The sequence below is a fragment of the Podarcis tiliguerta genome (genome assembly GCF_965153285.1).
Source record: "Podarcis tiliguerta genome assembly, chromosome: 7".
NCBI lineage: Eukaryota > Metazoa > Chordata > Lepidosauria > Squamata > Lacertidae > Podarcis > Podarcis tiliguerta.
This window is the reverse complement of record NC_139540.1, coordinates 33367183-33379904: the sequence shown is the minus strand read 5'-3', so window position 1 is coordinate 33379904 and position 12722 is coordinate 33367183. Positions and strand designations below refer to the sequence as shown.

Here is a 12722-nt window from a genome sequence, read left to right as displayed (position 1 = left end):
ACATTGCCTGTGGATAAAGAAAGTGTACAAGGGGATCAGGCTTAGGAGGAAAGATAGGAAGTTCAGTCTTGGACATCCAAGGATATGTGTGATGGCCTGGGGATCCGATTCAGAGGCTGAACTGGAGGAATCCCAGCCTGCACAGGAGTCCCCGCCTCCAGGGCCGGCTGAACTGGGGCAGGGCCTTGATTTTGAAGCGCCTGCACCTGTGCCTGATCCTCAGGAGCAGGCACCAGGTGAATCCACTCTGGCTCCGGAGGTGGTTGAGGACTCAGTGCCTACAGGTGAGTCTCCCCCTGGGTCCAGTAACCGTTCAGCCTTTCCTGAACTGCAGAGGCTCAGGGCAGAGAGGCGGAGGGAACTGGTTTCTCCCAGGAGGAGTGCTCGCCTTAAGGCCAGGAGAGGTGGGTCTCCTGGGGGCCGGGACTGCCCCTGGCCTCAGAGAAGATAAAGGCCAGTCAGCCCGGTCCCAGGTTGCGGGAGCAACGTCATTGAAGAGCTGTTTCGGCCAGCACCCAGTCCGGTTCCCCCAGAGTTCCTGTCCTTGCCCGGCTCCTCGCTGTTGACCCCGCTTCGCCCGTGGAGGACTGTCTGCCGACTCTCGACTCAGGTCCTGGACCTCGCCCCACGGTAACCTCCCCCCTGGACCAGCACAATATGCCAGTGCCAGTTGTGGCACGAATTGAGGAAACAAAAACTCACGTCTGAGGAACAGAAGACTGGAAGAAAATGACTGTGGGCCCTCATCAGCTGCCGAACCCATGTTTCTGGGTGTCACCGGGCCTGATTTTAGTTAGTATCTGCACCCATCCAGTGTAGATATGTGTCTTCTATGTCCTCTTTTCCATTACATGTGTGTGTGGGGGGGGGGGAACAAGGCGTATTTGTCTTTGATCAATATTTCTTATTCTATATTACTGAAATTCCTGCCAAGTAATTTGGCACTGTAGAGAGAAGCCCACCTATGAGGTTGGATATTTCCGGTGTTCCTGAAATACATCATACATTTTTTTAAAGGCTATGAATTTCATTTGTAATTAACAGCTATATTTATAGAAAGCATAACTTTTTTTAAAAAAGGAAAAAGAACAGATGCCAAGAATATATGAATATATAGAGAGAGAGAGAGAAAGCAAAACAAGAAGCTACAGGCTTGCTATTGCTCAGATAACTTCAATAATTACTGAGTCTTAGAAAATACTGTGACTGTGAATAAAGCTTTTGAAAATTGCGGATAAGAAATCTTTTCTACTTAAGTTCTCTTTCCTATGTGGTCTAAATGTGTGATATTTTAGTACTTTGCAAATCAGAAGCTCATCCAGTCCAGCTCTCCAATCTTCCATGAGCATGAATCTGCATCCATACACCAAGTGTTTGCTACCTAAAACATCCCAGCCAGTAAGCCATGAGGAATTGGGGAATGTTAGTTTAGTCTCAGAAATGGTTTAGCAAAATCACTGAGACTGAACAAATACGTTAACCAACCCATTGTACCAGACTTGATCAGTGCAGTTGTCAGGGAGAGGCAAACGGGGAAAGAGCTAATACGTATTTTTGATAGGAATATTAATTAATGTTTTAAAAGATATACTTTGTACAACTAATGTTTTCAATGAATTACATGGTAAGGTATAGACTCAATGGTGGCTTTTGAGAGGTTTCACTGTGCAGCTACTAGCTTCCACCACAGAGCACCTGTGTGAGAGGAGGAGGACCCAGAGCCCTTACTAGAGGTATGGAGAGTGCTGCCCAAGCTGCATGCAGGTCCAGTTCGTACCTCAGATCCTTGGATGAAGGGTGGTATATAAATTTAATAAATAAAATAATAGTATCCACTGCAGATACAAGCCAAAGTATCAACAGCCCATGTTGGGCACCAGTAGCAGCTGCGTACCTGTAAGGCACTAAATTATCAGCCAGCAGCCTCCAGCTCAAGGTCTTTCAACACTTTTGTAAGGGCATCAGCCTCCTACTGGTGCTTAGCAGTGCAAGCTGGCAGCTGTCCAATTGTCTTGTGCATTGGAATGTTCCATATAACTTCAAAATTGTTTCCATTTCAATCATCCTAGACTGCAAGGAGATAACTTGGCAGAAAGAACAGAGGATGTATCTGTTGCGTCTCAGACTCTTGAGCAAGAAGTGCCACAGTCTGTCGGTAAGTTCTTGAAAGACCTATGCTACCTCGCATGGAATAATCTGAACGACTCAATACATACTGATAAAAACACATTCGAGAATATCTGCTGGGAAACTTTTTAAGACCGGTTTTGGTGGGAGGTAAATTCCTTTTTCAGTTACCAAATTGTAGTAATGTGTGGAAAGAAATTTAGCTCATCAGACCCTGTTCATTACTATTTAAGTTTGTTTTCTTTGCTCTCACTAATCTTCACACTCCACTCCCCGTTGAGATTAGACTTAACACTGTGTGGAAAACGCTGATGCAACTCTGCTTTTTGAAGACACCAGCACAATGCTGAGGCTTTGCAGAATTAAAGTGCTTATCTCTGCTGTTTGGATAATGATGTATAACTTAGTTAGCAGGCACAATGTGATTACACTCAAAATACCTCTCCTGTGGCAGTTTGTTCTTTATGAATTTGCTAAAAATCCAGAACTGGGAAGTGCCAAAGGTCAGTAGGAGCAGACCATCTGCTTTGCATGCAAAAGTTCCAGGTTCAGTTTCTAGCCTCTCCAGGTAGGATTGGAAAAGAACCCTATCTGAAATCCTGATAGCTGCTGATCTGATTCAGTGTAAGGAATATTGCTATAGAGCTCACAACTAAATGAGTCTTATGGGGGATGGCAGTTTCATGAAGTTTAGAATATCTAAACTGGTATTCTGGGGGCTTGTGGGGGAATTACTAGCCTGGGCAAAGGCAAGGCGGGACCCTAGGCAGCTCCCAGTGAACCCTGCTGACTAAGGTTTGGAAGAATAGGCCTGCCTATTTCCAGTTCCAACTGGAGCTGTTCAGATACGTCTCCTTTTGGGCAGAGATGACTTGACCATAGTACTCCACCCTCTGGCAATGCCAGATTGGATTGCAATGCACTGAACATGGAGCTGCCCATAACTCATAAACTTCCACCAGCTATGGAATTCTCTCCCCACAAAGGTGCTACTCACTACGCAGCTTTTAGTAAACACTGAGGATGCATCTCTTTACCATGAGATACGTGTTACCCTGACACTGAGACCTGTGTTTCCAGGATTCACAATATTCCTTACTTTAATTGTTTTAATTGTTCTTCATACTGAATTTTAAATTGTTGTAACCAGCCCTGGGACCTGCTGGTGAATGGCAGGGAATTATTATTAACAATAACAAAAACTATTATGGTGATGTTTCCTCAGTAAAGGATCAGGGTCATACGAAAACACAAGAAGGCTCATGAGGCTTTCCCTTCCAGTGCCTCCTCTCCTCTAAGCAGAGCTGTCATGCAATCCTTAAAGAGCCTGTAACTTATTCTGAGGTCACATTTTCCTAGATAGCTAAGGAACAGGAGAAGTTACAGGGGAGTCTTGATGGGGGAACACTTCCTCAGGCCCAGATGGTATAGAAAGGGGTACAAAGAGTTAAGTGACTTTTTGGTAATCTAAATCAGAGTCCACCTTGGAGTAACACTGGACCAAGATGTAATGGCCATGATACAGACCCTGTGTCAGGTAGTATGAATATTCAAGGTGTTGTTTCACCTTTCGTAATTTAACATTAATGTTGCGTCCAATCAACAAATTTTGGGGTCCAGTATATTATTACCATGTGAACTATGATTTGCAATATATATCTACATAATATATTATGTCAATAGTTAATGCTAGTTATGCAAACATTTGTGGGTCCACGTGATTAATGTAACACATAGCCAGTGGGTCAGTTTTTTAATTAAAATTATATGTAGATATATATAAATACTTGCATAATCATTAGTTCTGGATTCCATGATTTCAGTCTGCTGTTCATAGATAATAATTGCTTCATCAGAACATAAGTCCAACAGTATTTTCTGACAATAGCAATTATTTCTGGATTAACATTGTTATCACTCCTGAGCAAAGCTATTTGCTCATCATGTGGCAAAGCAAAGCAAACTGGCCCCAGTTAATAAGGCAATGCATGGATGGCAATATATAGGCTGTGTTAAAATAACTATGCGTGATACAGAAAGGTCTGTAAAATGACTTTCCCACAACGTTTTTTCAATATGAATGAACACTGTGCGCACTGTGATGTGGTGGGATAAGTGTTTATCACATCCTTTAAAAAGGTTTGAAGCCCTAATGTCTTCCATATTGTAGTAAATCTTCCATTCACAATGCTGTTCTGTCATCTGATATTTTATTGGAAATTTGCCACTTTTCCATGTTGAGCAATGAATGGTTGGTTCATGCAAGTTACAAATATATTCAAAGGCTAGCAAATGCAGATTTTGGGTCAACTGACACAAATCAATGGTATTTGCCCAAATATTCAGCAGCAGAGCTGCATTTGCCAGAACGAGGATGATGCTACCAACAACTCAGAGCTCCCTCCCCATCCCTTCTGTGTCTGGGTCAATGCATTGTGGCCATTGGGATGGCACTGCTGGTGCCCTGCTGCCACCTCCAGTGCTACTGTAAATTGTTTCTTAGATGAGAAGTCAAGAAATCACTTACACAGCTATGAAGTTACTTAAAGAAGCTTTCATTATCAGAGGAGACTTCTTTGGCAACCCAGTTTTAATTAAGCCATGCCAAGCCTAGATCAGCTGATGCTGAGGTTTATTACAACAGGATACTCTTTCTTTTGTGTACTCTTTCCTCCCCTCTCCTAGCATGGCTGCAAAAGGGAGATCAGACCTTTTATTTCCAGTATTAAACAAACCAGAGTTCCTTGTGATATCAGCGCTTGGAATCAATGTGGTTGGCTTAGCTCCAGTTGATTGAAACAAGCCAGCTTCAAACCATAATGTACGATACTGGTCTTTTCACTAAACATAAACTAGCCACACTTCCCTGAGTTCAAACATAATGGGGAGCTATGATTAGTTTAAACCCAGAAGCAGATGCTCATCTCCACAGCTGCAGTTGGTGTGCAGGGAGTGCACAATAATAAAAAATGTTGTTCATTATTCTTTACTGGTTTATCCCCCATCTTTTAAAACAGCATCAGTGCCTGGAGCAGAAATTTCAATGGAAAGCAGTGATGAATTGGAGAATGTACTCCAAGCAGCAGAGCAGGTAAGAATAAGGACCCTATATATGCTGTCTTCAGTTTTATGAACACAAATTCTGTAAATAAATACAAAAAAACCCCTCAGTTTTTCTAGATTAACTTGAATACATTCGGCATGAAACTGAAGGGAATACTGGATCACATTCCCTGAGTGCTGGACCAGAATATAAATCACATTTAACCAATTGGTTGGTTCAAGTTTTCAGAGTCAATCAGAATATTCAGCATGTATAACTGTCAGTGTTTATGTATAAACATGTACTTCCAGTTTTGCAAGAGCTTAGGATTTTTAAAGTTAATTTTTAATATGTAATTTTAAAGATATATTGGCAGAATCAAGACAAAGGTAAGCACTTTAAAAACCTGTAATAGGAGGCGTGTTAGGCATCTGCTTTGCAACTGAAATGAATCCACCTTAAAAATTCTGAACTGGCTGGATCATATGCTATATTTTTAATACTATATTGTGATGTAAGTATAGCTATGATAGTGTTCTCTGTCAAACTAAATCGTATAATCTATTTTTGTTGGCTTGTGCAAGAGTGTGCAGTGGCTTGTTCTCCACAAAAATAGGTACTGTTTTTCATAAGGTGTTTTATTACAACCAAGAAAGCAAGTTTTAATGACACATCTTGTACTCATTTCAGCCTCCCTTGATTTTCAGAAACTAAATCAAATAAATGTACTGACATTCATTTCTTAAAATGAGTTTATATAACAGCATAACCTCCTCACACTTGTTACCATCACGGAAAAGCTTAAGCGCTTGCGAACTTTTATCCATGAACGATGCAACTTCAGTCAAGGTTATTTTGCAATGCAGTGCAAAATTTGAGTCCAAAGCATATTGTTCCGCATCGGTTAAAAAGAAAATGGGGCATTTGTCACTTGTGGTATATATACGATATGCCTCACTCCTGATTTTAATAAGCTGTGCTGAGAGCCATTTTGGATGAAGAGCAGGGTAAAAATGCTCTAATTAAATAAATAATCCTCATGGCTTTTTGTTCATAACTCTTAATTTACTTCTAACTCCTATTCTTCTGCCCAGTTCACATTGGTACTTAAGTTTATGTTTTCAATTTTTTTTTTACAAGACCAAAATAGATGAGATGCAGGAGAACTATGATCAGATTCCCACTGTTTTCGGTTCAACAAGCAGCCATGGGAGAATTCTCAAATTAAATGGGAGCAGCAAACAGAAACCCTTTCCCTGCCATATGTCATTTCCCTGATCTAAATCACCCACCCCATTACTATTAGTCACACTGTGGAAATCTCTGTATCTTCTGCTGTTGGGTGGCAATTCAGAGCAGAGAAATGACATAGGTAGAGAGATTATATTCTCTCTTCTTCCAGTGCTGCATCTCCAGTCTGGTTAAGGGATGCTCCTAGGCACCTCTGAAATTAAATGTAAGTGTTGGGATATCCAATTTATGAAATTCCCATGATTTGTCTGTTTTGGCCCACAGTTTCAAAGTTCCATTATTATTTCTTTTTCCGGATGGCACTGTTCCTTCCTTTATACAAACAAAGAGTTTTATCTTCATTGCCTTTTCCTTATTGGCACATAAATAGCTCATTGTCCTTAGGTTTACCAGTTGTACTATTTTTTATGTTTTATTTGTAATTTGGTGCATGTGCTTTTGTTTTCTATATCTGCTTTTAGCTTAGGTGGCTAATGTATAAATAAGGAAGTTATCTGTGAAGTAACCTACTTTAAAACCTTCTCCAAAACATCAAACCAAGTCTTTTTTCCCCCAGCATCTTGGGATAAAATTTTTATGTTCTAGCCTTTCATATTTCTTCAGCCGCAGACATTCACATCTGGAAAGAACACACAGTCTCAGCCAAGTGCTGATTTCAGCAGTGCAATGATCCTGTAAATTCTGGAAGTCAAGAGTTGAAGGGGTCATCCTGGGTTTTCAAATAGGCTAGTGGCATCTACAAGACAACATATAATGTGTTTTCCTGTCGTTACAAAGCAATTCAATATCAATTTATCTCTTGATAGTTTTTCTTTTTCCTAAAGTTTCCGTTGTTTTGAATATCATGCCTGCTTGAAACTCAGCTGAGGAAAAATGAAGATTTAGGATGAGGGGAGATGAAAACTGGTTGTGTTTTTTGTGGCTTTGGAGAGGGCAGAGAATGGGACAATCAGAGAAGTGGTGCTAATTGGAAATGTAGTGACTATTTGCAATGGGAAATAAAGAGCAAATATTACGTTTCACCAAAACAGACCATTTACCACATACATCTTTTTAGATGATTCTACCATATAATTTGCCTTTGTATCATGAGGATTTGTAAAGGAAGCTATGGTAAGTGTTCATTGGCTTTGCTGATGCCTCTAAGGTAACCCAAAAAAACTACTGACCTGAAGACTTCTTGTTTAGATTCCTGGCCTTCGTTTCTTTACCAAATAGGGGGTGTATATGTAACTTTCTATCTTAAATGTATATAACTCTATTAGTAAAAGGGCCACTCTTTAGGAAAATCAGCACAGTATTTGAACCTTTGCTATCTTCAGCAATAACGTAAGATTTTCAATCTCAGAATTACCAGTTCTTAAAAGCAAAAGCATTGCTTCTGTCTGTCTTATTACATGCAGCCATTTGTGTAGGTTTTCCCTGTCCGCATCAGCATGAATCATGGTTTGGGAAGGACTTGCTCAGTATGATTTTGGCGTAAAAATGTGCTGGCATGCTGCCTGCTATACAGAGCAGAAAGCTTGTAATTTCAATTACATGGCATTTCAAGTAGAACGGACCTTAATGTTGGACATAGGGATTAAAAATAGCTGTCAATATTGCAACAAAGCTCTGAGGAGGATTATTATTTTTAGATTACATGAAAAAGGTTGACTCGTTTGCAACATGTGCCTGAAAAAAGCTCATGGAACAAAAAGATTGAACAGTTGGTGAACTCTAGGAGGAAAATGAATGACGTGAATTACCCTGCATGCAGAGTATTTCATTAGTTGCTTGGAAAGTTATCAGTCTTCTTATATCCTCCTCAGGCAGGATTAATGAGAGAGACAGATTCACAGGAACACGGAAATGTTTAACCATGTTCTGAAGTCTGTGACAAATATTTCCATTTCATCTTGAGTAGAGGAAGATTGTTCAGCTGCTTTTTGTCCATTCTTTTTTTGACATTGAATCATTTCATAAAGTTGAAACTGAAACTGGAAAAATGAAAAGTTCAGCCAAATTAATTTGTATGTAATTCTGACAGGAGCTGATTACTAAATAGCAATCTCCAGATTTTACTGGCGTCAGTATCACTGAAATACATTTCATCTTGTCTCCTTTTTTAGTTGTTTTCCTGAATTGTTATTTTCAGCCTGACATTGGTCATTGCAAGCTTCACATTAGCCTTGTCTGAGAAATGAAAAGCATGCTTATGCCCCTCTGAAATGTCATCGGGAGAGAAGTTCTAAGGATAAAATCATCCCCAGAAAGTGCAGAATGTGTTATTTGTTCTCGTATAAGAATTATAAAAAGCAGTATGCTGCAAAAACGTTGGAATACCTGTCCCCAAATGGTGCTGTTTTCACATGCTAGAACTCAGTATCTATGCAGTGACATGAGGTACTTGATTTGGAACCATGTGTGCAAGACCTAACAGATGGCTGTTGCTAATAGTTTTGATAGTCCTGCCCCCAAAGGATTAGTGCTGAATCTAGTTCCGTGTGTCTAGTCAGCCTTCTCAATTGTCCCAGCTGGCATTGCTAACCTTATGTTAGCAGGCTAGGCATGTGAATCTCATTCCTGCAGCAATAAACCATAGTTTATTGTTTCAGTGTGAGCTGGAGCAAGCAGAATAGCTCCTCCATAATCTCACAGGATTCTACTGTGTTAATGCCAGTCTGTGCACCATCAATGGTTTGCATTAGCTTTTATGTACAGTAGTTAAATTACATAAAATATAACTACAGGAGAAATAAAGAAACAGAGCTTAGGCCCTTCCACAAATTTTCTGCAGCCTCTTGCTTTAGAACACCTCTGTTTCCAGAAAGCAGGTTAAGCCTTCAAGATTAACAATCACTCAGAAAAGATGAGTGCAATGTCACTATTTAAAAGAGTGACTAGCCCAGTGATCAGGTTTTTCCTTGGGATGTAGTAACTGTTAAAAGAACCTAGTTGACTATTCTTGAACTAGGAGTTGCTTTCTGGTGAGGAAGTACTGAGTGACAAAACCTCAGTTCTAGAAAACCAGGTGAAGCGAATGGGGCATAGATTAGTGGGAACACAACTTTGTAAGCCAGAACAACTCCATCAGATTCCCCAACGTGGTAGATCCAAGTTTATGTTATGGTTCTGGGGGAATAAGGACTAGTCAACTCAGCTATAGCTAGCATTTTTTACAATAAAGAGCCATTAAAATAAAAGGAAATGTATTGATTGAGGAAAAACCTACTTTAGTGAACAAAGCCAGTATCATTCAATTTGCTTTTGGGTATACTAAAACTGAAATTTCTTGTGCTGTTTAATTGAGCACACCTTTGAAGAAACCCCATCAGTCATGCAAATTTTGGCCCTGAGATTTGTCATAGTTTTAATGTGTTTTAATGTGTTTCAGTTTTGTATATTTCCTAAATGGAAGAGCAAAAAATCACTTGTGTCTAGTCAGATGCAATGCTGAAACTAGACACAAGTGATGGTTGATCTTGTTTCTTAATATGCTGATATTCAGGCATGTTTCCTTTTTCCTACCCTCTTACAGTATTTTCCAAAAATGTAAAGAACCAGATAAGTAATGATTGAATTTGGGTCTTTTCTTTCTGTTAATGTTCATGCCAGGAAGAATTTATCTGTAGTAACTTGAGTAAAGACAAAAATAAATATAATGTAAGTGAAAAAATAATGAAGACATGGGGGGAAACTTTTAAACTGACATGTGGCTGACCTCAGCTGCTGGCAGATACATCTTAGATATATTGCTTGAGAACAGTTTTCCACTGCTGCGATAGCTGGGGCCTTGCCTCAGTTCAATCTTAGGTAAGAGTAGCCGAAATACAGTTCCAAAAGTAACATGGACAAGAACGCTTTAATAATTTCCTTTGTCTGAAAATTGTCATGATTCAGACAGTCACAGTTTTATTGGGTATAGCCAAAGGTCATTACAATGAAATAAAAATGCCAGTAATATCAAGGTCACAATTAAAAAAGAACTGCCAATGTGTACTTGATTTTAATATTAACTGTGTTTGACTAAGTCATTGCCTGAGATACAAAAACCACCTTAAAGCTGTAGGGCCAAATACAGCTGCTCTAGTCCAAATATTAAGAAAGAAAGTGCCCTAGATTTATATATTGGAATTATTAACATTTTAAAACAAAATAAAAACACCACAGCAAACAGAATTTCTAGGTAAGTGGTATAAAATTCCACCACCACATCTTGGGGTATTTGGTTGATATGGTGCCGCATATAGGTTGGTCTATATGTTGCTTCACTAACTAAAGCAAATAATAGCAATAATATCAAAGAGAATTATAAACAAGTGAGAAAGGACGCTTTGAAAACACAATATAAACAAGGTCAGAAATGCCCAGGGCCTGAGCAGCTTGGCAGAGTCCACAGATAATGATGATTTATACCCTGCCCATCTGGGCAGCTTCCAACAGGAGATTAAAAATACATTAAAACGTCAGTCATTAAAAAACTTCCCTAAACAGGGCTGCCTTCAGATGTCTTCTAAACATCAGATAGTTCTTTATTCCTTTGACATCTGGTGGGAGGGCGTTCCACATGACGGGAGCCACTACCGAGAAGGCCCTCTGCCTGGTTCCCTGCAACTTTGCTTCTCTCAGTGAGGGAAACACCAGAAGGCCCTCAGCAGCTTGCTTAGTCCTGCTGCCCATCCATTTCCAAGTCCGCAGGCTTATCTGGCAGCAGGATCCAGAGCTGCAAAGCTTCCCAACATATTAAACCTCCCATGCATTTCCAGAATACCTGATGTAGCATCTCAGTATAATTAAAGCACACTTCGTGGGAAAGATTTCCAAAATTCTGAGGTGTATGGCAAGTACAAGACATCGTGGAAGAAGATGACCCTCAGGCTCCCTTCCAGCTATACAATTCTGTGATTCTGAGTTTGCTTGTACACCCAGCTACGTTTTGTTTCTCTTGGTTCATCTGCCAATTGTTGGTTTTGGTGTCAGAGCCTCTGGAAAGCAGCAGGGCTGTAGTGATCAATCGGAGCTATGGGGGGCTATGGCCTTTCATTCAAGAAAATAGATGTGATGAACTTTGCACTAAGAAAAACCATGCGTAATAGGAGAAGAAGTGCCATTTTGACTCTGCCCTGTATACTTGCCTTGTCAGGGAAGAATGCAATAACCACAACTGGCTACCCAAACAGAACTTATAAGTGTTTCTGTTCAATGTGCATTTATGGCAGCATGATCAAGTCATGCTTAATGCTTATATGGCAGCTGGGAAGTCTGTTGACATATTTGTTGCCTCCCCTACTGGGGAGGATTTGTGGATTAAGGGCACTAGGTAAAGCTCAGGTAGGAAGACTGTAGGGTTAATGCTTACATAGACATTATGGCTAGTAGCCATTGATGGTCTTGTCCGCCATTAAAGGTTTTGTTTTTTCAAACATCGAAACCTTATTGAGAAAGCAGACAAATAACTGCTACCGTTTTTCCTGTTGCTGTGTGTTGTGCTAAATGTCATCAGTCATGCCCAAGCATTCGGAAAACTAATGACAAGCATGAATAATCTTATCAGCTATGGTATTACAGGCCATATTTATGAGGTAGGAAGCAGAAACATGTATTTGTTGCACAGAGTACACATATATACATAAGGCAGTAACATGGAGCTATCACGTGTGTCTTAAGTGTATGACATATTCGTTGAAATCTTTCAAGAACTAGTATCTCTTCATTGATCAGTTCCCCAAGAAGTTTGTTTGACATGTTCCCATCTCTGGAATTTCACCATTTGCAGACGGGACAATATTTCAGAGGAAGAAAACCTAACTGACTACCACCAGTACCGAAGAGTTTCTCCAAGTCATTCAGTGTATTATTTATTCACTGGCTTCAACGTTATTATCAGCAGAGGCTGGAGAACCTCAGTCTGACCGCCAGATGTCACTGTGGAGTCAGTTTTTAAGTGGTCTGGCACCTACTAATAATTGTGCTCTGCCTAGTCTACCTGAAAACTGCTATAATGCAGAGAAGGAAAGTTAAAAAAGCCTTTTATGCTCACAACCAGTGCTTCTAGCTGCACTGACAACTCAGAGGGTGAGCAGATAGGCTTAGAAGCTAGAATGAGTGACAGAACTTCACAAAGTCCTAGGCTGCTGCATAGCTTTCTAAACCAGTCTTTAGAGAGACTGCTGTCATTTGCAAGAAGCAGATCCATGCAGTGGCGTAGCAAGGTCAGGTGGTACCCGGAGTGGAAAATTTCTTGTCAACTCCACTCCCCCATTGAAATCTAGTTGGACTCCCAAGAGACTGCAATCTACTCACAGTATAAAAAGGCTGC

General features: G+C 40.2%; 1 protein-coding gene across 6 annotated transcripts in view; it reads left to right on the top strand.

The window, feature by feature from the left end:
* The window catches only part of LOC310682367 (uncharacterized protein C8orf34 homolog), an 86384-nt gene that overhangs the window by 55500 nt on the left and 18162 nt on the right, over nt 1–12722 (top strand). For all 6 annotated transcript variants that reach the window (XM_083451103.1, XM_083451106.1, XM_083451102.1 and 3 more), the window contains exons 9-10: nt 2070–2155; nt 5145–5218. In XM_083451103.1, the coding sequence (XP_083307229.1) occupies nt 2070–2155; nt 5145–5218 (160 nt within the window). The remainder of the gene's footprint in view (nt 1–2069; nt 2156–5144; nt 5219–12722) is intronic.